This window comes from Sapajus apella, unplaced genomic scaffold, assembly GCF_009761245.1.
Source record: "Sapajus apella isolate SASKATOON/1434 unplaced genomic scaffold, GSC_monkey_1.0 scaffold115, whole genome shotgun sequence".
In the NCBI taxonomy this organism is placed as follows: Eukaryota; Metazoa; Chordata; class Mammalia; order Primates; family Cebidae; genus Sapajus; species Sapajus apella.
Genome location: NW_022437055.1, coordinates 4,864,508 through 4,887,126, shown reverse-complemented (window position 1 = coordinate 4,887,126; position 22,619 = coordinate 4,864,508). Strand labels below are relative to the sequence as shown.

The 22,619-nt window shown below is 43.1% G+C and overlaps 1 protein-coding gene across 2 annotated transcripts in view; it reads right to left on the bottom strand.

Moving 5' to 3' along the window:
- The window catches only part of HPRT1 (hypoxanthine phosphoribosyltransferase 1), a 35,575-nt gene extending 25,012 nt beyond the window's left edge, over window positions 1–10,563 (bottom strand). Inside the window, exons 1-2 of one of the 2 annotated variants that reach the window (XM_032260245.1) lie at window positions 10,378–10,563; window positions 512–618 (exon numbers count right to left, since the gene is read on the bottom strand). In XM_032260245.1, coding sequence (XP_032116136.1) covers window positions 512–618; window positions 10,378–10,404 — 134 coding nt within the window. In that variant the 5' untranslated portion in view covers window positions 10,405–10,563. The other variant, XM_032260246.1, reaches the window with a different exon arrangement.
- Window positions 10,564–22,619: the final 12,056 nt, after the last annotated feature.

Sequence of the window (22,619 nt, the reverse complement as noted above, 5' to 3'; positions counted from 1 at the left end):
TATAGCCTCCACAGTTAGAATGTTTTATAACACAAACATTTTGATATTATAATTTTAAAATAAAACCACAGGCTAGTCAGACATACAAGGCAAGCATTCAATACCAGCTAAGGTTTTTTCATTGTAATTGATTTGGTGGAAAATTTTCAAGCTAGATGGGCATAATAATCAAAATATGACCTTGCCTTCATGTGATTGAGCCCCAGTCCATTACCCTGCTTAGGACTAAGAAATACAAGACTCTGACTAGAGTTCCTTCTTCCATTTCCCTTCAATGTTTACTTTGTTCTAGTCCCTATAGACTCCCACTAAACTACAACTGATACTGAGTAATTAGTAAGGCCCTCCTCTTTTTTTTTTTTTGATAAAGGAGACTTTAAAAATAGAAAGCATCTATTATTTAATAAATTGACCTAGTTTATGTTCAAATAGCAAGTACTCAGAACAGTTGCTGACATTTGAAATTCATACAAGAAAAAGTAAAAAAACTTCATTTTAAGATCTTACTAACCTGTCCATAATTAGTCCATGAGGAATGAACACCCTTTCCAAATCCTCAGCATAATGATTAGGTATGCAAAATAAATCAAGGTCATAACCTGGTTCATCATCACTAATCTGAAAAAGAAATATAGCTGTTTCAATAAAAGCATTACAGGATACAAACATTTGATTGGATTTAGATGTTAAAAAAAAACCTTAGTCTATCAGAGAAATTTTGGTATAAGATGATATTAGCAACTGTTAACTTTGTAGGTATGATAATGAATTATGTAAGAAAACAACAGGCCAGGCGTGTTGGTACACCCCTCTAATCCTAGCACTTTAGGAGGCTGAGGCAGGTGGACTGCCTGAGCTCAGGAACTTGAGACCAGCCTGGGCAACATGGCAAAACCCCATCTCTACTAAAAATACAAAAAATTAGCTGGGTATGATGGCAGGTGCCTGTAGTCCCAGCTACTCGGGAGGCTGAGGCAGGAGAATCACTTGAACCTGGGAGGCGAAGGTTGCAGTGAGACGAGATTGCACCACTTCACTCCTGCCTGGGAGACAGAGCAAGACTCAGTCTCAAAAAAACAAAAACCTATGTGTCTTAATCAAGAACGTAGAAGTAAAATGATATGATATGGAATTTCCTTTAGGTCATAAAGGGAGGAAGAAAAATTTTAAAGAGCTAAGACAAATGCAGCAAAATCTTACTATTTAGTAATATTCTAAAGATGGGTGATGAACATATGGGGATTCATTATACTATTCTCTCCACTTCTGAGTATGTTTGAAAATTTAGTAAAACAAATTTTAACACACTGTAGTCTAGCAAGATAAAATATCACACTGAACAGGAAAAACTGGCATGGTGTGGTGGCTCACACTTGTAATCCCAGTGCTTTGGGAGGCTGAGACAGGAGGGTTGCTTGAGGCCAGGAGTTTGAGACCAGCATGGGTAATGTAGCAAAACCCTGTCGATACAAAAAACTGATGTTTTTTTTTTAGACAGAGTCTAGCACTGTCGCCCAGGCTGTAGTGCAGTGGCGCAATCTTGGCTCACTGCGATCTCCGCCTCCTGGGTTCAAGTAATTCTCCTGCCTCAGCCTCCCGAGTAGCTGGGACTACAGGCGTGCGCCACCACGCTCAGCTAATTTTTTTGTATTTTTAGTAGAGACAGGGTTTCACTATGTTGGCCAAGAAGGTCTCGATCTCCCGACCTCATGATCTACTCACCTCAGCCTCCCAAAGTACTGGGATTACAGGAGTGAGCCACCGCGCCTGGCCCAAAAAACTTTTTAAAAATTTGCCAGGCATGGTGGTGCGTACCTGTAGTCCCAGCTACTCGGGAGGCTGAGGCAGAAGGATTACTTAAGACCAGGAGTTTGAGGCTGCAGCGAGCTATGATCATACCACTGTACTTCTGCGTGGGCAACAGAGCAAGACCCTATTTCAAAAATAAAAGCACACAAGAAAATCCACTGGCCAGTGTGGTGGCTCATGCCTGTAAATCCAGCATTTTGGGAGGCCCAGGTGGGTGGATCACCGAGGTCAGGGGTTTGAGACCAGCCTGGCCAACATGGTGAAACCCCATCTCTACTAAAAATACAAAAATTAGGCAGGCATGGTGGCATGCCCATTCACCATTATATTCAAAGTCTATTTGAAGAAATATACCAGAAAGAATTAAATATTCTAGCCCACATGATATTCAAGACTAAATTACCTTTCAAAACACATTCAGGAAGCTGATGATACAAGCTTTGGCAGTTTCCAAGAAATACTGGTCAAACCATAATTAAATCTCAATATATCAGTTAGTACCTATTGAGCATCTCCTCTTTCAATTAGCATTGAATTAGGTGCTTAAGGACAAGCAGCTTGTCTTTTAATACATCTAAAAATACATATTTAAGATTTAAAATCTTATTAATAGATAATTCAGTTATATTTTGAGGTTTCCAGTGCTGAGAAATTTGAGGTTTGTGTTGTCTCTCTTCCAGTCCCCAAAGCTCAGGTTGGCCTATAATACCTGTGGGACAACTTCAGCCCCTATGTACGTGGCCAGGCTAGCAACAAACATTTTCAGGTAGGTGGACCAGGATATGCCCCTGGTCATGGACAAGTGGGGGCGTAGTGCTATACAGTGGGCAAAAGTCAATATTGATTTATTTTTTAAACAAACATGTACTACTTTCATAAGCAGAAAAAATTTCTATTCTTGGGGAAAAGATTATGCCAGATCGTCTAGGCTTAAGTGCTGATATATCTGCTAAACCTTCACATCATGCCAGAACATATTTACTATAAAAAGAATGGAAATGGGACATCTGTGTATCACCTATGTTAGCATTCCAAAAAATATTTTACAACAAGTATTACTTTTATAAATTTTATGAACTGAAATTCAGTTCAAGTTTTGGGAAAATACAAACCTTGCTAGATATTATAAAAATGATACTATATATATTCATTTCAGGCTCATCAGAATATATATTAACCCCATCTAATATGGATTAGTTAACAATCCAGTGGCTGGATTGACAGGAACAGTTAGAGAGACTTGGGGATTGCAACATATTCAATCACTTGATGGGAATGAAAAGGCACCATTTTGTAGTGCTTTAAAATCAAGAAGATCCAGAGTACTAAAAATGACTTCTTCCTTGAAGCTTACTCACCAACTTCCTCCCAGTTCTCACTGCATCTGCCACAAGCACAAACTAGGACCCAGCCAGAACTTCTTGAAATATACACTTGTAACGACTACTGGGTCTGTCAAAATTGTTCAGTGCCCGGCTACAGGTTCTGCAGATGGACTAAGAATTTCAAGTCTCGTTTATTTCAAATGAAGCCAATGTGAATTCTGCCCAGAGTTTGTGGGTAACCCCCCATCTAGGCACCAAGGAAGGAGAGCTAAGCAGATTCCTGGTACCATTAGTGCCTGAAGAATATCTTACAGTATTACTACTCAGTTATTTCCTTTTATATAATCCTTTATATGTAATCGTATATTAGTTTATAGAATGAGTGCCTGAAGAATATCTTACCACTCAGTTATTTCCACACACACACACACACACACACACACACACACATATATAATATCTTAGTTCATAGTCGGAGGAATGCCTAGAGCAGACACGGTGCAGAGCATGAATTAAGGAAAAACAGTTATATCAAGACAAGAATCCATGGCCCAGGCGGCAGCATTCAGTATCGTAAAGATACCCACTGTATGGCAGGCATGGAGCAAGAGCCACTCCGCCTGATAAAGGAGTTGTAGGACCTTGCGTCCAGTTCTTGTGGAAGGCTGCCCTCAGACTGGCAATGCTGCAAGCATCCGAGGGCTTAAAATCCCTCCGGTATAAATCATGCCTTGGTGACTGTGAACTTTATCAGCTCTTGTTACGTGCTGGCTCAAAAGCATCCGCCTACAGAACTCACTGGAAGCTGCCAGCAGGTGGCTGCAGACCTTGTCAGCTCTGTAGTTGCTCAGAGCATCCTCCTATAGAATTCCTTAGAAGTAGCCTGCTCCTGGATAAGAAATATTGCACACTGCACCCTCTTCACTGCGCATGGCCTATCTCCTTGCCTCGGTGATCTAATGGGGGTGGACCCCTCACTGTGCACGACCCACCTCCTTGCCTCAGTGACCTAATGGGGGTGGACCCCTTGCTGCACACTGCCCACCTCCTAGCCTAGGTGACCTAATGGGGGTGAACCCCCTGTTTATTGCTCATGACCCTATCACTATCCTTAAAGATGACCTCACTCACTACCCTGCCCCCCCTAACCTATACCCAATAAATACAGACGCTTCTGCACGTTCAGGGCCTCTCCTGTCTCCACTTATAGGTGGCATGGCCCCCTGAGCACAGCTGTGCTTTCTTTGTCCTTCTGTGTCCTCTCTATTTCTCGGATCCTGCACCTCAGCACAGTGATAGGGGACACCCCACGACCCTGTAGGGCTGTGACCCTACAGAGTTCATCCCAGATATGCAGTCTAAGAATACAGACAGATCAGCTGAGATGTATTCTAAAATAGGAATTCTATCTCTGTCAACAAATTGATTTCCAAATGAAACAGATTTACATATCACATTTATGTCAAAGAGTTGTTTTGTTTGTTTTATTGCATCCTACATTTTATTTTTTTTGAAAGATTTATGGTTTACTTCAAGCATAAAAAAATTGTCAATATACCTCTTCCCAAAAGGCATTAAAAATATTCATAAAACTTGCATCACTTGAGACACTTTAGGCATGAATTCGCAACTTTGTTACAATTTGCCATATATATATTTGGGTATATTTGGGGGGTCTAATTTAAGAAATGCATAATTGGCTATTGATAGTTGTCAGAACTTGGTAATGGATACATACAGGTTCATTATACTACTATGTCTACTTGTGGATACTCGAAATGTATTGTAATACAAGGCTGAGTGAGGTGGCTCATGCCTGTAATCCCAGCATTTGGGAGGCCAAGGCAGGACTGCTTGAGGTCAGGAGTTCAAGACCAGCCTGGGCAACATAGCAAGAGCCTGTCTCTAAAAAGAAAAAAAATAATTTTTTACAAAATAAAAATATATCATCATACAAAGTTAAATAAAAGGCAATTCATTTAAATGACAACTTTTCCCAACTTGACATTTAACAAAAAGTCTAAGTCCTCTTAATTCATATTTAATGATCAAACATCAGATACTAATTCTTAAATGCTTTAGCATTAAGAACCTGTATCCTTATCACTAACATGCAAATGTTTATTGAATACTTCCTATGTCATGCATACTAGATAGAGTTAGATAAATTTGATACAGCTACCCTCATAGAACTTACAATGTAGTAGATGGTGTGACATGTACATGAATAACTGTGAAGAGTGTTAAACTGCTATTTAAAAAAAAAAAAAAAAAAAAAGATGGCTGTGTGCAGTGGCTCATGCCTGTAATCCCAGCACTTTGGGAGGCTGAGGCGAGTGAATCACTCGAGGTCAAGAGTTCAAGACCAGCCTGGCCAACATGGTGAAACCCTGTCTCTACTAAAAATACACACAAAAAAATTAGCCGGGTGTGGTGGCACAGATCTGTAATCCTAGCTACTAGGGAGGCTGAGACAGGAGAATTGCTTGAACCTGGGAGGTGGAGGTTGCAGTGAGCCAAGAGCGTGCCACTGCACTCCAGCCTGGGCGACAGAGGGAGACTTTGTCTCAGGGGAAAGAAAAAAAAAAAAAAGACAATGTTCATGGGTCTAAACAAGACTTAATGGAAGTGAGTCTAAAAATGAGCTATGTGAATTCAGAGAGGTATAACAATAGATAAGCCACATTTTATTTAGCTATCTAGTAATCAATAGCATTTCCAAGCTTCTGGAATGGGTGGAAATTGCTAGGTAGCATATTTTTACCTTTTATATTCAGATACATCAAAGTTCTCAAAAAAAAAACACCTCAAAGCAGATGATCCACCATCTCCTTGGATAATTTGTGTAAACTCAGAATAACATAAAACTGAAATTATTGGGAGGCTGAGGCAGGAGAATCACTTGAACCCAAAAGGCAGAGGTTGCGGTGAGCCGAGATCACCCCATTGCACTCCAGCCTGGGCAACAAGAGCGAAACTGCGTCTCAAAAAACAAAACAAAACAAAAATAATGAGTTACTGATGCAATATTCCTAAATGCAAAAATAACTTACGCTAATAATAGATTCATCTTCCAATTTCATATCAGTTTCAAAAATAAACTACATATATCACTTGCTTGCCTTATCTTACAACAACAGCATTAAGAATTAAAATCAGCATTCTTGACTATTCGACCCAGGGAGGGATAAATTATTACCCATTCTAGGGAAGTGTGCTCATAATTACTATATGTGTAAGCACATGAATTTACCCAATACTACAATTTTTCCTTTTATTAGTGTGCACAGTGGAAGGATAGGCATGTTGACTCTGGACAAAAAAAATTATACCTATCAATTATCAGAAGCACAATGCTGAAGATAGCAGTTCCATAACAATTTGAAGTATGTGATTGAATTAGTAGTAAATTATCTTAGTAGTAGAAAATTATTGTAAATGTTAGTAATTTGGCAGCCACTGGTAGAAAAAATAAGAATTGAAGCTCAATATCGATATTAATGGTAATGATTGACACATAAATTTTATCAAATCTACACAATACAAAATTACAGAAAGGTAGAGGGGTACACTGTTTTGAGGGTTGTTTTTGAGAATTTTAATGTGTCTGAATATAAAGGGTAAAAATGTGCCACCCAGCAATTTCTGCCCATTCCAGAAATTTGGAAAAGCTATTGATTACTAGATAACTAAATAAAATGTGGCTTATCTATTGTTGTACCTCTCTGAATTCACATAGCTCATTTTTAGACTCACTTCCATTAAGTACAACTTCAACATACCTTCACTACAGAAGATTACAATGACATGGTCTAGTTACTATCTAATGAACCGCAGAAAACAAAAAGAAAACTCCAAGGCACCTCTTATCTGCCAAACTGATTGGTCTTTTCCCCACCTTTTGCAATATCCAGATACAAACAATGGATAGAAAACAAGATAGACTTGTAGTATGCAGGTCACAGTGCTAAATTCACAGAAACAAACCCCTGAACTGAACTGCTCTGTTTCTTGGTGGTCACAAAGAATAACTCTGGTTTATACCTACAGACTGATGTCAATCTACACCCTGTTGATAACAATGTGGCCAAGAACAAAAAAAAAAGTCCTCCATTTTACCAATTCTGTAAAAAATTATTGGCAGGGTAAGTTCAGCTAGGGCAGGATTACAGTTCTAGTACTACCATCCCTGAAATTTGGAAGATATTATATCCACATAAAGTATATCTGATATTTCATATTAATTTGCAAAAATCTATAAGCTTTTTTTTAGTTCAAATGTGTCCGAGTTTACCTTGGCAGGTGAAAACGATAGTTACAAGCAGCATGAGTTGTATCAGACAGGTTTGAGGGCCAATTTCATGTAAGTGATATTGGGTAAGTTACCTCATCTATCTGTGCCTTCAAGGTCATACTAGTGTTTACTTACCTAAAGGTACCTGTTACATAACTTTAGGGTGTTTACATTAGATAATGCCTGCAAAATATTTACTCCAATGCCTAAAACACAGTTAAGTATTCAATAAACATCGAATATTGTCGCTACTAAAAGTTTAGAGGTTAAGAGTAGAATCTGGGGTAAGACAAACTTAGGTTCAAATCCTAGTACTGTTGGGTAATCTTGGGCAAGTTACTTAACCTCTCTGATTTGTATAACTTTTTTTAAAAAAAATCAAATTAGTTAATATACGTAACAGGCCTTAGAAGAGTATCTAGCACATAGCACCATTTAAGCATGTTATTGCTAACATGCAAGCCATTTAAGGGAAGGAAAATTTTTAAAAAGGAATAGGGATCTGCAAACTAAAAACAATGAGTACCTTATGTTCAAAGAAAACTAACAGCCAGCTCTAGCAATAATTAAATTCACTGTATACTGGGGACAGGCATCATACCCCAAAGCTAAAAGCATCTACCTAGGCCAGGCACAGTGGCTTACGCCTGTAATCCCAGCACTTTGGGAAGCAGAAGCCAGCAAATCGCTTGAGCTCAGGAGTTCGAGACCAGCCCGGACAACATGGCAAAATACATGTCTCTACAAAAAATACAAATATTAGGCTGGGCCGGGTGGCTCATGCCTGTAATCCTATCACTTCGGGAGGCCAAGGCGGGTGGATCACCTGAGGTCAGGAGTTCAAGACCAGCCTGACCAACATGGTAAAATCCCGTGTTTATTAAAAATACAAAAGATTAGCCAGGCATGGTGGCGGCCACCTGTAATCCCAGCTACTCAGGAGGATGAGGCAGCAGAATCGCTTGAACCCAGGAGGCGGAGGTGGCAGTGGGCAAAGACCGTGACACTGCACTCCAGCCTGGGCAACAAGAGCGAAACTCTGTCTCTAAAATAAAATAAAATACAAATATTAGCCAGGCATGGTGGTGCACACCTGTAGGCCCAGCTACTCAGGAGGCTGAAGTGGGAAAATCCCCTGAGCTCGGGGAGAATCACCTGAGCCCGGGAAGTCAAGGCTGCAGTGAGGTGATCACGCCACTGCACTCCACCCTGGGTGATAGAGTGAGATCCTGTCTCAAAAAAAAAAAAAAAAAAAAAAAAAAAAAAAAAAAAAAAAAAAAAAATTGGCAGAATTAAGTTGATGTTTAGAGAAGAAAAAACAACTTTAAAAAAAAAAAAAAAAAAGCATCCACCTAACTTCCCCAGTAACTGAAAAAACAAAACAAAACAGCCACTATCATTTTTTTGAGTACTTATTATTAGCCTATTTTTTAAGTGCATACACTCCAGAGAGAGAGCTAAGTTCGAGTCAGAGCTCCTCTTCTTAATAACTGTACGACCTAGGGTATGTCTGTTAGCCTCTCTGAGGCTTCAAAGATTCCTCATCTCTAAAATAGTAATAATCAGATCATTGCTACAGGACAGTTTTGAAGACTAATTAGGACTATGCATGTAAACATGATGGCTATTATTACTATTCCCAGCCAGGGACCATGCAAGGGTTGTTTATTCACATAGATTGTCTTATAATCCTCTCAATAACTCCAGGAGGTAGCCAGCACCTCAGATGTACATAAAATGACTTAAGCCCAGAGAGGTGAAGTAAGTTGCCCACAGCCTAGTAAATGGCCCAAACAAGCTGGATTCCCAGTCAGACTCCTAAATTAACAGCAATGCTCTTTACCTTAAGTCATTACAATGCCTAATATGAAATAGAATCTTCTTCAGGCTCAAGTGGCTAATTATTCAATGTATTCATTCAACAAACCATCATCGAGGACCTTCTACAAGCCAAGCACTGTGCTACGTGCTAGAGTTAGGGCGATGATTCCTGCCCTTATAAAGTTTTAGTGGGAAAAACAATCAACAGGTAACCAGGTCATTGCCAAAACAACAAAAAATAATCATAATAAAGCAGGCTAAGGCATTTAAGTGGCAGGGGTTAGGACTATTTTAGCAAGCATGATCAGAACGGTTGGGGAGGGAGGCAGGGAAGCCAGCAGCTTGGCCGGTTCTGCAAACAAGAAAAAGAACCAATTAGGGTGGAGCTAAGATACAAGAGGCTGATTACGGTTGAGAATGTTCTTGAAGGTAAGGACCAGATTCTCATTTTCTATATCCTGGGGCATCAGACATTCTGGAATCCGGATTCTAGCACACGTGAATTCAAGACCCCGCTTGAAATGACCTAATGCCTTTTCCCTAGTTCCTTCGTGTGTCAAATACTCATGGTTACCGCTACTGTAGTGGGGCTTCAATGAGGCCATGCGCATCTCCATAAATATGAACTACAGCGTGTGCAGAACTAAAGGCAAAGCTCGGTCCCCATATCCCCTCCCAGGTGGTCGCTTTCCGTGCCGAGACCCCCCCACAGGTACCCCGAGGACCTCGCCACCGCACTCCAAACTTCCAGGGAAGGGCCTCTCCCGAGAAAGCCCCCACGCCCCCACCCCGCGCCATCATTCCAGAATCTGCCCTCGGCCCCTCCCGCAGCACGCTCGCAGGCGGCACATGTCAACCAAAACGCCATTTCCACCTTCTCTTCCCACACGCAGCCCTCTTTTCCCAGGGCTCCCCCGAGGAGGGACCCACCCCAAACCCCGCCATTCCGTCCTCCCAGCCGCCCTCGCGTGACGTAAAGTCGAACCCGGGAAACTGTGGTCGCCCCTGCACCGGGGTTACCCGGGCCCGGCCGCCCGAGCCCGCACTGCGGACCCCGCGCCTCAGGGCCCGGCCGCCACCGGCCGCGTGGGCCTGAGCCGGCCAGGGCCGGCGGGCCGAGGTGCTCACCACGACGCCAGGGCTGCGGGTAGCCATAACGGAGCCGGCCGGCGCGCGGGCTGACTGCTCAGGAGGAGGAAGCCAGCGGCTGAGTAGAGGAGGAGGCGGAGGTGCAGCAAGAGGCGGCGCCGCGCGGGAAAGCCGAGAGGTTCGCCTGAGGGCTAGTCGCCGCCGCTGGACGCCGCAGAGTAGGCTCCGCCCTCGCCCCGCCTATCCCCGCCGACCCCGCCCCGCAGGCCCCGCCCCCGGCCCCGCCAGCGCCTACTCATTTGCAGGCTCTCTAGGTGGCCGTGGGAATTTTCTCCCGGAAGCCCCCAGCACAGCCCCCTTCCCTCTCCCCTCCTTCTATTCAGAGGGCTCCCAGATTCCCAAACCTACCACCGTCCGCGTTGCTTCACTGCGGCAGTAAACTGGGCGCCGGCTCTTCGGGTTCCAGTCACCGCGTGGCTCCTTGGACCAGACGTCTCCTTTCCAAGACTTTGCACTACCTGTGGCTTCCATTTTCCTGACTCTTGGCTCAGTGCTTCCCCATACCCTTAACTGGTTGTAATGGTTGAAGCCTAGACCCCTAGAGTCAGCCAGATCAGGGTATACATCTGTTAGGTCACCTAACTGCTCAGTAACTTTCTACCAAATCAGACTCTGAGCCTCTATTTTTGCCTAAAACGAGCATATTGGGCGGGTGCGGTGGCTTACGCCTGTAATTTCAACTCTTTGGGAGACCAAGACGGGTGGATCACCTGAGGTCAGGAGTTCGAGACCAGCCTGGCCAACATGACGAAACGCCATCTCTACTAAAAATACAAAAATTAGCCGGGCATGGTGGCACATGTGTATAGTCCCAGCTATTTGGGAGGCTCAGACAGGAGGATCGCTTGAACCTGGGAGGTGGAGGTTGCAGTGAGCCCAGATCGCACCACTGCACTTCAGCCTCGGTAACAGAGCAAGATTCCGTCTCAAAATAAATACATAAAATTAAAAAATAAAAGCATATTAACAATATATAAACAGGATCACTGTGAGGATTAGAGGAATATAGGTATGCGTGTGATATGTGTGTATATATATGCACTTAGGACAGTACACAGTCAGCAAATGGGAACTACTGCTTTTACTACTGATCTTTATTTTTACCTGCAGAATTCTCTATATGGAATCTGAAAAAAAAAAAAAATGTTCCCCTGATAATTCTCAGATAGGTCAGGTAAGCAAGAAATAGTCGCTCCAGTAATACCATTCCTTATAGACTCATCAGTATAGTTCCAGCATCCACTACAGTGTCCAGCACGTAGTTGGTAGCCTCCCTTTTATTTTATTTTTAAGATGGAGTCGCGCCCTGTGGCCCGCCCAGGCTGGAGTGCAGTGGCACAATCTCAGCTCACTGCAGCCTCCACCTCCCAGGTTCAAGCGATTCTCCTGCCTCAGCTTCCCGAGTAGCTGGGACTACAGGCGCGCAGCACCACACCCAGTTAATCTTTTGTATCTTTAGTAGAGACAGGGTTTCACCGTGTTGGCCAGGCTGGTCTCAAACTCCTGACCTCATGATCCACCCCCCTCGGCCTCCCAAAGTGCTGGGATTATAGGCGTGAGCCACTGCCCCTGTCCCCTTGCTCTTATTAAGGATGCTGAGGGGTAAGTGGTGGCAGGAAATCTGTGAAATTGGGCAAGCCATTGAGCATCTCTGGACCTCAGTCTTTTCATCTAAAAAATGAGAAGAAGCCTGGATAACATGGTGAGACTGTCTCTACAAAAATGAAAAATTAGTCGGCCCTGGTGGCCACTCACCTGTAGTCCCAGCTACTCGGTTGGCTGAGGTGGGAGGATGGCTTGAGTCCAGGAGGTCAAGTCTTCAGTGAGCCGAGATCGTGCCAATGCACTCCAGCCTGGGCAACAGAGAAAGACCCTGTCTCAAAAAATAGTAATAAAGAAAAGAGAGAGAGAGAGAGAGAGAGAGAAAATAATTACTGCCATGAAGAGTTTTACAGTAATTGTAAAAATAATTTATGTAAATTACCTCATATAGTATTTGCCACATAATAGGTGCTCAAGAAACAGTAGCTATTATAATTTTAGCATGTATGAATTTGTGAAGTCCATATTTCCCTACTTTCCCTGTCTTCCTTCTCTATTCTAGAGAGACAGCAGTCTATAATGGAAAAGGTCCATATGGGCTTTAGACTGAGTTCAAATCCTGAGTTCCCCACTAACTATTATAGCATTATGACTTCGGGCAAGATCCTTGGTTGCTGCGTGCTTGGCTTCTTATGTGTCATATGAGGTTAATATCTCTGTCACAGAGTGTGGCGAAGACTAAACAATATATGCAAAAGTGCCTAGCATAGAGCTTGGTTCAATACATGATGATACCAATGTTATGTGTTCCATAATTTTGCCTTAAACAGTTCTTCACTTTATTCTAGTCTCTAAGACTTTTTTTTTTTTTTTTTTTTTTTAAATTTTGAGACGGAGTCTCACTCTGCTCCCTAGGCTGGAGTACAGTGGCACGATCTCAGCTCACTGCAACCTCTGCCTCCTGGGTTCAAGCAATTCTCCTCCTCAACTTCCCAAATAGCTGGAATTACAGGCATGTGCCACCAAACCTAATTTTTGTATTTTTAGTAGAAAAGGGGTTTCACCATGTTGGCCAGGCTGGTCTCGAAATCCTGACCTCAGGTGATCCGCCCGCCTTGGCCTCCCAAAGTGGTGGGTTAATAGACTTTAGCCACCACGCCCAGCCTGCCTTTAAGACTTCTTGTCCATTCCCCTGTTGATGGACATTTGGGCAGTTTCCAGCTTTGGGCTATTACAAATTATGCTGCTATGAACATTTTGTACCTATCTTTTGGTGAATATATGAATGTGTTTCTATTTGGCATAGAACTTGAAATTTATATTAGAACATTTTCATTACTTACCCCTTTTAACATTGTGTTCTACCAGGAAATTAATTCAGAGAACTTCTGGTTATATATTTGGCCCCTGACCATGTGGACTCAGCTACTTACATTTGTTTCTAAATTAGGTACCCAGCAATTCAGAATCCTTCCAGCTTGCCTCTGGCTTGCAGTTCCTTTCTTCAAATCCTGTGGTACCAGATACTCCTGTTTTAACAGTAGATTTGAAACAAATAATGATAGCCAAGTGATTGTAAAGACAAAGAAACAGTATTATTATTTCAATCTTATCATTCTGTGTGACAATTTGGAGTTTTTATTTGTATTTAAAATGGAAAACAGCAACTACTGTGATCTGCAAGATGTAAGACTTTTTCTTGGTAAGTGAAAACCTGGTTCACATATGAAATAGCTTACTGAATTTGGACATTATATTTAAAGTGGAAATGTATTCTTTTAAAATATTGTTTTCCCACTACAGACAAAAGCAAGAAAATAATTATTCCTAATTATTATATGATTATTACTGAAAACAATTTTGTCATAGAGGTGAAAAATGTTAAAAAAAAATTACTCTGGGCCGGGCATGGTGGCTCACACCTGTAATCCCAGCACTTTGGGAGGTCGAGGCGGGCGAATCACCTGAGGTCGGGAGTTCGAGACCAGCCTGATCAACATGGAGAAACCCCATCTCTACTAAAAATACAAAATTAGCTGGGTGTGGTGGTGCATGCCTATAATCCCAGCTACTTGGGAGACTGAGGCAGGAGAATCGCTTGAACCCAGGAGGCGGAGGTTGCAGTGAGCCAAGATTGTGCCATTGCATTCCAGCCTGGGCAACAAGAGCAAAAACTCCAAAAAATTATCTACTCTGGACGTCCTATATGCTAGGTATTTCACTGTTCTTTACTGGAATATCTGCATGCAGGAAGAAATAAGGAAACATGAGTGTAACCTAAGATTCCTCTTCCTGATGCCTTTCCAGAAACGATTTTTTTTTTTTTTTTAAATGCAGCCTCGGTCTGTCGCCCAGGCTGGAGTGCAGTGGCGTGTTGTCGGCAATCTCCTCAACCCGGTTCAAGCAATTCTCCTTTCTCAGCCTCCCAGGTAGCTGGGACTACAGGTGCACGCCAGCACACCCGGCTTATTTTTGTATTTTTAGTAGAGATGGGGTTTCACCACATTGGTCAGGCTGGTCTCCAACTTCTGATATCAGGTGATCCACCCGCCTCAGCCTCCCAAAGTGCTGGGACTGCAGGCGTGAACCACCGTACTCGTCCAGAAACAATTTTCGAATTGACTTATTTGAACACAATTATGAATTATGTTTGCATCACAACCAAGTCCAACTATGTTTCTTCTCTAGAAGTTTCTTTATTAAGAAGTCTGTTTTTTTTTTTTTTTTGAGTCGGAGTTTCGCTCTTGTTACCCAGGCTGGAGTGCAATGGCGCAATCTCGGCTCACTGCAACCTCCGCCTCCTGGGTTCAGGCAATTCTCCTGCCTCAGCCTCCTGAGTAGCTGGGATTACAGGCACGCGCCACCATGCCCAGCTAATTTTTTGTATTTTTAGTAGAGACGGGGTTTCACCATGTTGACCAGGATGGTCTCGATCTCTTGACCTCGTGATCCACCCGCCTCGGCCTCCCAAAGTGCTGGGATTACAGGCATGAGCCACCGCACTGGGCCAAGAAGTCTGTTTTTAACCATGGTGCTGTGCTCCTCCAAAATTTGTATTTCTATGAAAAAAATCACAAAAATATGTATCCTAAATGTTTAATTTCTAATGAGTCGATAATGGTTTTCTCAATAATGTCAGATGTTTCACTTTCATCAGAATAACTTTCTATATGCTTTACTTTTATTCCATAAATCAGATGTAAAATCGATATTTAGTTGGAATTAACTAACGTGATGGTTAATTTTATGTGTCAACTTGGCCCATATACTTGGTCAAAAATTTTTCTGGATGTTTCTGTGAAGGTGTCTTTTGGATGAGATTAACATTTAAATCGGTGGATTTTTGAGGAAAGCAGATTACCCTCCATAGTATGAGTGGGCCTCACCAGCTGAATGCCTTAACAGAACAGACACTGACCTCCGCCGAGCAAGAAGGCATTCTCCAGCACATTGCCTTTGGATTGGAACTGCAACTCCTCCCTGAGTCTTCAGACTGCAGGCTTGCACCATCAGATTTTGGACTCAGCAAGCCTCCACAACAGCGTGAGCCAATTCCTTAAAATAAACCAATCCCCCTAATCCCACATATAGACATACAGATAGATCGACATAGATCTAGATACATCCTGTTGCTTTTGTTTTTGTAGAGAACCCCGACTAATACAACTGATTTCCTATTGGAACCATCTAAATATATCAACATTAAACGGGCATCATTTAACTGTGGGTTTTGCTAATAGAGCTACTCATTAGAAGTAGTGCTTCACTTTATGATTGATTCATATTCCTTTGCTAGCAAAAAACTAAATACATCAAATAAAAGAAGTAACGCTTTACTTTTTGTCACATACAAAGGAACATAAAATGGAAAATGAACCAATGAATTTTGATCTAATAAGTCATTTGATCTAAACAAAAGTCCTTCACAGAGCAGTATGTAAATACCTCTGTAGCTGTACCTTGTCAAATTATCTTTGGCTACAGTCTTCTTAAAATAATTACAAACCAGCCAGGCGCTGTGGCTCACGTCTGTAATCCCAGCACTTTGGGAGGCCGAGGCGGGCAAATCACAAGGTCAGGAGTTCAAGATTCAGCCTGGCCAACATGGTGAAACGCCGTCTCTACTAAAAGTACGAAAAATTAGCTGCGCCTGGTGGCAGGTGCCTGTAATCCCAGCTACTCAGGAGGCTGAGGCAGAATCGCTCGAACCCAGGAGGCGGAGGTTGCAGTGAGCCTGGATCACGCCACTGCACTCCAGCCAGGGTGACAGTGTGAGAGTCTGTCTCAAATAAAATAAAATAACTACAAACCTTTGAGGTAGATGCTGATGCTTTCTCTGCAGATTTATGTCTTCCAATTTTCATGTGGTCAGTGACATCATTGTGCCCCGTGAGTGGTTGATAAATGCAGACAAATGATTTGTGCATGTTACACATTTATCATCAACTTTCTTGAAAAACAGATTCAGTATTTACTTTTTCATTAATTATGTACTTTAGTTTTTGAACTCATACGCTGGAAGAGTTGATTGCAAAATTTTAAAAAGCATTACCAAACAATAAAATTGGCCAGGCAAAGTGGCTCACACCCGTAATCCCGGTGTTGGGAGGCCAAGGCAGTAGGATCATTTGAGGACAAGAGTTCAAGACCAGCCTGGGCAACTAAGTGAGATTCTGTCTCTAGAAAAAAATATTATTATAAACATTAGTTGGGGTGGGTGCAGTGGCTCATGCCTGTAATCCCAGCACTTTGGGAGGCCAAGTTGGGCAGATCACCTGAGGTCAGGAGTTTGAGACCAGCCTGGCCAACATGGTGAAACCCTGTCTCTATGAAAATTAGCCGGGCGTGGTGGTGAGCACCTGTAATCCCAGCTACTCGGGAGGCTGAGACAGGAGAATCACCTGAACCCGGGAGGAAGAGATAGCAATGACCCAAGATGGCACCATTGCACTCCAGCCTGGGTGGACAGTGAAACTCTGTCTCAGAAAATAATAATAATAAAAAAATAAAAATAAAAACATGAATTGTAGATACACACTATATAATGAATAACCATTATACCAAGAGTATTCAGACTACTCGATATACATTCGACGGCAGGACTCCTCTGCCTTTATTTCCTGAATATACTTTACATACATGTAAATGTATAATTTCCTGCACCCACTGGCCTACCAACTGGTGGCCTGGCAGCTTCCTATATCCTGCAGGCTTTGGCATGGGAACAGCTGGCTGGCACACCATGTATTCAGCAAGGCGCACAATGGTGAATACTCCTGCTCCCACCTGGGAACAAAATGAGTTTGTTGTCCCTAACGCCTAGTGCCTGACTGCACTTGCTTTGTTATCAGTGAATGCCCTACGTGCTGTCCTTGAGCGGGAGGTGTTAGTTATATTGTATCTGGAAAAGATTAGAGAAACGGAGAAGGGATATCACTGGCTGTCTTTTAGGTTTAACTCTGTGTTAAAGTGAGTACTTGGTTCTCTGTCTATGCATCTCACAAGCTAGTAGATGAGACCAAGGCAGAAGCTGGAATTAAAAAGTGGTGGTCCGGGACTGGGCAAGGTGGCTCACCTCTGTAATCCCAACACTTTGGGAAGCCGAGGTGAGAGGATCGCTTGAGGCCAGGAGTTCCGTACCAGAATGGGCAACATGGCGAGACCTTGTCTCTACAAAAAAATAAAAATAAAATAGCCAGGCATGGTGGTGCGTGCCTGTAGTCTTAGCTGCTTGGGAGGTTGGGATGGAAGGATCACTTGAGCCCAGGAATTCTACGTTACAGTGATGGCACCATTGCACTCTAGCTTGGGTGACAGAGTGAGACGCTGTCTCTAAAAATAAAAATATGGTGGCCCAACAGACTCATCCTGGCTTATTTCAATGCAACTATTAATACTTTAACTTAATACTTTAACTTTGTTAGAAAATGAAAAGTTTGGGACAAATGCTAAATTAGACAAAATGCTAGAATAACATATAGAAACTGGGACTGTCTCAGGGAAGCTGGAATGTAGAGCCTCCTACAGTGGTATAAGGTATGGGGATACATGGCAGCTCTTTAACTGCAGTATCCCAAACTCTGACTGTGATTTGCTTCCTCTTGGGTTCTCTCTCTAGCCACCCTAATTATGCTTCAGATGCATGGAGATCTCCAGTTCTACAGTCTACCACCCTGTTCCTGACTTCCTTTACTTACCAGTTCTGTTTGGATCCCACCTGAATCACTCTCTCCCCGAATCCTGGAAGCCCTTTGTAACCCTATGGTTCAGCTCTGCCAAGATGGCTAAGCCACACCCTGGCTCAAAACACACCCTATTTTGTCTACCCATATACTAAGCCTCTGAGTACTGCCGGAGAAAACCCCACAACCATGGAGATTGATACCTTTATAGATTCATGGGCTCAGATCTCAACTTGGCTCTAAACGCCCCTCCACAGTCCTGTATAAAGGGTCAGTTCCCTTTGTTATTCCCATCAGTAATGATCAGAACAGTCTAAGGCCGTACTTCCCTGAATGGGAAAAAAAAAAAAAAAAAAAGGCTAAAAAAGGCAAAAATGTTTGAGACAGGGTCTTGCTGTTACCCAGGCTGGAGTGCAGTGGGCATAATGATAGCTCACTGCAGCCTTGACATCCTGGGCTCAAGTGATCCTGCTTAGCCTCTGAGTAGCTGGGAATCACAGGCATGTGCCATCATGCCTGGCTAATTTTTAAAAAAAATTTTGTAGAGAGCCAGGTGCAGTGGCTCACTCCTGTAATCCCAGCACTCTGGGAGGCCAAGGTGGGCAGATCATCTGAGGTCAGGAGTTTGAGACCAGCCTGGCCAACATGGTAAGACCCTGTCTCCATTAAAATACAAAAAATTAGCCAGGCATGGTGGCACATGTCTGTAATCCCAGCTACTTGGGAGACTGAGGCAGAAGAATCGCTTGAACCCGAGAGGCAGAAGTTGCAGTGAGCTGAGATTGCGTCACTGCACTACAGCCTGGCGACAGTGAGACTCTGTCTCAAAAAAAAAAAAAAAAAAAGAAGAAGAAGAAGTGAATTATAACAAAGTTGAACTGAAGCTGAGGTAATGCATTTGAGAGGAGAAATTGAGGAACAATAGAATGGATCTTTTTTTGTTTTTGTTGTGTCTTTTTCTTTTTCTTTCGGAATGCACCTTTAATCATTACATCTAGAATCCTTTGCTGAACTCTACTGTGTACCAGGTAGTTTACTAGAAAGTATTTTAAATTTTTTTTAAACTCCAAAAAACCAAATTATATGAATGTATTAAATTATCACATGTAGGCCAGGCACAGTGGCTCACACCTGTAATCTCAGCACTTTGGGAGGCTAATGTGGGAGAATTGCTTGAGCCCAGGAGTTTAAGACCAGCCTGGACAACATAGCAAGACATCATCTCTACAGAAAATAACAAATTAGCCAGGTGTGGTGGTGCGCACCTGTAGCCCCAGCTGCTTGGGTGGCTCACACAGAAGAATCACTTGAACTCAGGAGATTGAGGTTGCATTTAGTATGATCCTGCCAATGTACTCCAATCTGGGCAACAGAGTGAGTCCCTGTCTCAAAAAAAAAAAAATTATCACATGTACCCTGAAAATGTGTACCTCTATTATGTATCAATTTTTTAAATTCCTGGTCAGGTGCAGTGGCTCATGCTTGTAATCCTAGTACTTTGGGAGGCTCAGGCCAGAAGATCGCTTGAGTTTTAGAACAACCTGGACAACATAGAGAGACCCTGTCTCTAAAAACAACAACAAACAAACAAAATTTTAAATTAGTGGAGCATGTTGGTGTATGCCTATATTTCAGCTACTTGGAAGTGTGAGGCAAGAAAATAGCTTGAGTCCAGGATGTCGAGGCTGCAGGGAGCTATGACTACACCACTGCACTCCAGCCTGGGTGACAGAGTGAGGCTGTCGATCAGTCAATCAATTCTAAAAAAAGAATTTACCCTTTTTATTTTCCTTTGGAGGCAGGGCCTCGCTGTATTGCCCATGCTGGTCTCACACTCCTTGGCTCAAAGCATCCTCCTACCTCAGCCTCCTAAGTAGCTTGGACTACAGGAGCACACCACCATGCCCAACATAATTCACTTTCTACATAGAAAGCAGAGAGATTTTACCTCCCCTAACTTAAATGTGTACTCTTTAAAACATCTGCATTCTGCTGCGAAGTCTAGGGAAAAAGAAAATTCTAAAACTTAAAATGTAAAAAAAAAAAAGGTCTGCTAGTTTTCATGTTTATGTGTGGCATTTGAGTGCTTTTGCTATAGACAACTATAGAAAAATCGGCAAACCAGTAAGGGTTCCTAACTTCTAGAGGAGCTAAAATCCTTAAGGTTACATTACCTTCTCTTGTGGTTTTCAGAAAGCATTGTCACTTTGGTTATTAATATAAGGCTGTGGCTACCTGCAGTTCTCAGGTATCTGTATTTTGATCAGACATCTCTTTTGAATGTTGCTCTTTTTCAGGATCAGGCCCCAAATTCAGAATCATAAATCTGACAAGGCATCTCTAGTATGAGAAATGTATTTGGTCTTTGTCACTGGTTCCTAACAGAGTACCCAAAACCCTTAGGATTTCCTAATGATAAGAATGCCTTTTAGGCTGGGCGCGGTGGCTCAAGCCTGTAATCCCAGCACTTTGGGAGGCCGAGGCGGGTGGATCACGAGGTCAAGAGATCAAGACCATCCTGGTCAACATGGTGAAACCCCGTCTCTACTAAAAATACAAAACATTAGCTGGGCATGGTGGCGCGTGCCTGTAGTCCCAGCTACTCAGGAGGCTGAGGCAGGAGAATTGCCTGAACCCAGGAGGCGGAGGTTGCGGTGAGCCAAGATCGCGCCATTGCACTCCAGCTTGGGTAACATGAGTGAAACTCCGTCTCGAAAAGAAAAAAAAAAGAATGCCTTTTGTTATTCATGAGCCCTGCCCCCCACTTTTGTTGGGAGGGTCTCACTCTGTTGCCCAGGCTGGGGTGCAGTGGTGTGATCTCGGCTCACTACAACCTCCACTTCCTGGGCTCAAGCAATTCTTCTGCTTTAGGCTCCCAACTAGCTGGGACTACAGGCATGCAGGGCTAATTTTTGTATTTTTAGTGGAGACAGAGTTTCACTATGTTGTCAAGGCTGGTCTCAAACTCCTGACCTCAGGTGATCCACCAGCCTTGGCCTCCCAAAGTGCTGGGATTACAGGCATGAGCCACTGTGCCTGGCCTCATGAGGCATTTTTGATCATAACTGAGTTTGGGTTAAAAGATGACTTTGGATAGAGCTCCTAGATAATCTCAGGATGAGGCTGGTAACCTGAAGGACCAAGTGATTAAAGGGTTGGAATTTTCAGCCCCACCCACCGACCTCTGGCAGGTGCAGGGGGAGGGCGGTGGGCTAGAGATCAAGCTCCACAGAAACCAAAAGATATTTTTTTTTTGAGATGGAGTCTTCTTCTGTCTCCCAGGCTGGGGTACAGTGGTGCTATCTCGGCTCACTGCAACCTCCACCTCCCAGGTTCAAGCAATTCTCCTGCCTCAGCCTTCTGAGTAGCTGGGACTACAGGCGCATGCCACCATGTCCCGCTAATTTTCGTATTTTTAGTAGACGGGTTTCACTGTGTTGGCTAGGCAGGTCTCAAACTCCTGACCTCATGATCTGCCCACCTTGGCCTTCCAAAGTACTGGGATTACAAGCATGAGCCATTGCACCCGGCCAAACAAAAACCAAAAAGCAAAACACCAAAAGATTTCATGAGCTTCTGGGTTGCAGGGCACGTGAAGATACCAGAGGGTAGCACCATTTGAGGGCATGGAGCTTCCACACACTTCCCTGACACCTTGCCCTGTGCACCTCTTCCATCTGGCTGTTCATTTGTGTCCTTTGTAATATCCTGGTAAGTGTTAAGTAACTGCTTCCATAAGTTCTATAAGTTGTCCTAGCAAGTTAATTAAATGGGAACCCCCAGTTTACAGCTGGTTGGTCAGAAGTTAAGGTCACACCTGGGACTTGCAATTGGCATCTGAAGTGGAGTGGGGGCAGTCTTGTGGGACTGACCTCTTACCTTGTGGGATCTGATGCTATCTCCAGGTAGTGTCAGAATTGAATTGAATTGAATTATAGGGCATCTAGCTGGTGTTTGCTGGAAAATAGCTTAGTGTGTGGGGAAAACCCCAACACGTTTTGTCACAGATGTGTTCTGGACTGAGTGAGAGTAGAGAGTAGGAAAAACAGGTTGGCTTTTTTTTTCCTATTACAGTATCTTACACCCAAACCATCATTTGCATTCTCCTAGATGGCTGCTTGCTTCCTCATCCTGTGACCCACAATGGCATCACAAGCAAAAATGGGGGTAGGACGTCTATTAGAAATAATCAGGGGCCAGGCTGGTGGTTCACGCCTGTAATCCTAGCACTTTGGGAGGCTGAAGCAGACAGATCACTTGAGGGGCAGGAGTTCAAGACCAGCCTGGCCAACATGGTGAAGCCACATCTCTACTAAAAATATAAAAATTAGCTGGGCATGGTGGCACATGCCTATAATTCCAGCTACTCTGGGGGACTAAGGCAAAATAATCACTTGAACCCAGGAGATGGAGGTTGCAATGAACTCAGATTATGTCACTGCACTCCAGCCTGGGTGATAGAGCAAGACTCCATCTCAAAAAAAAAAAAAAAAAAAA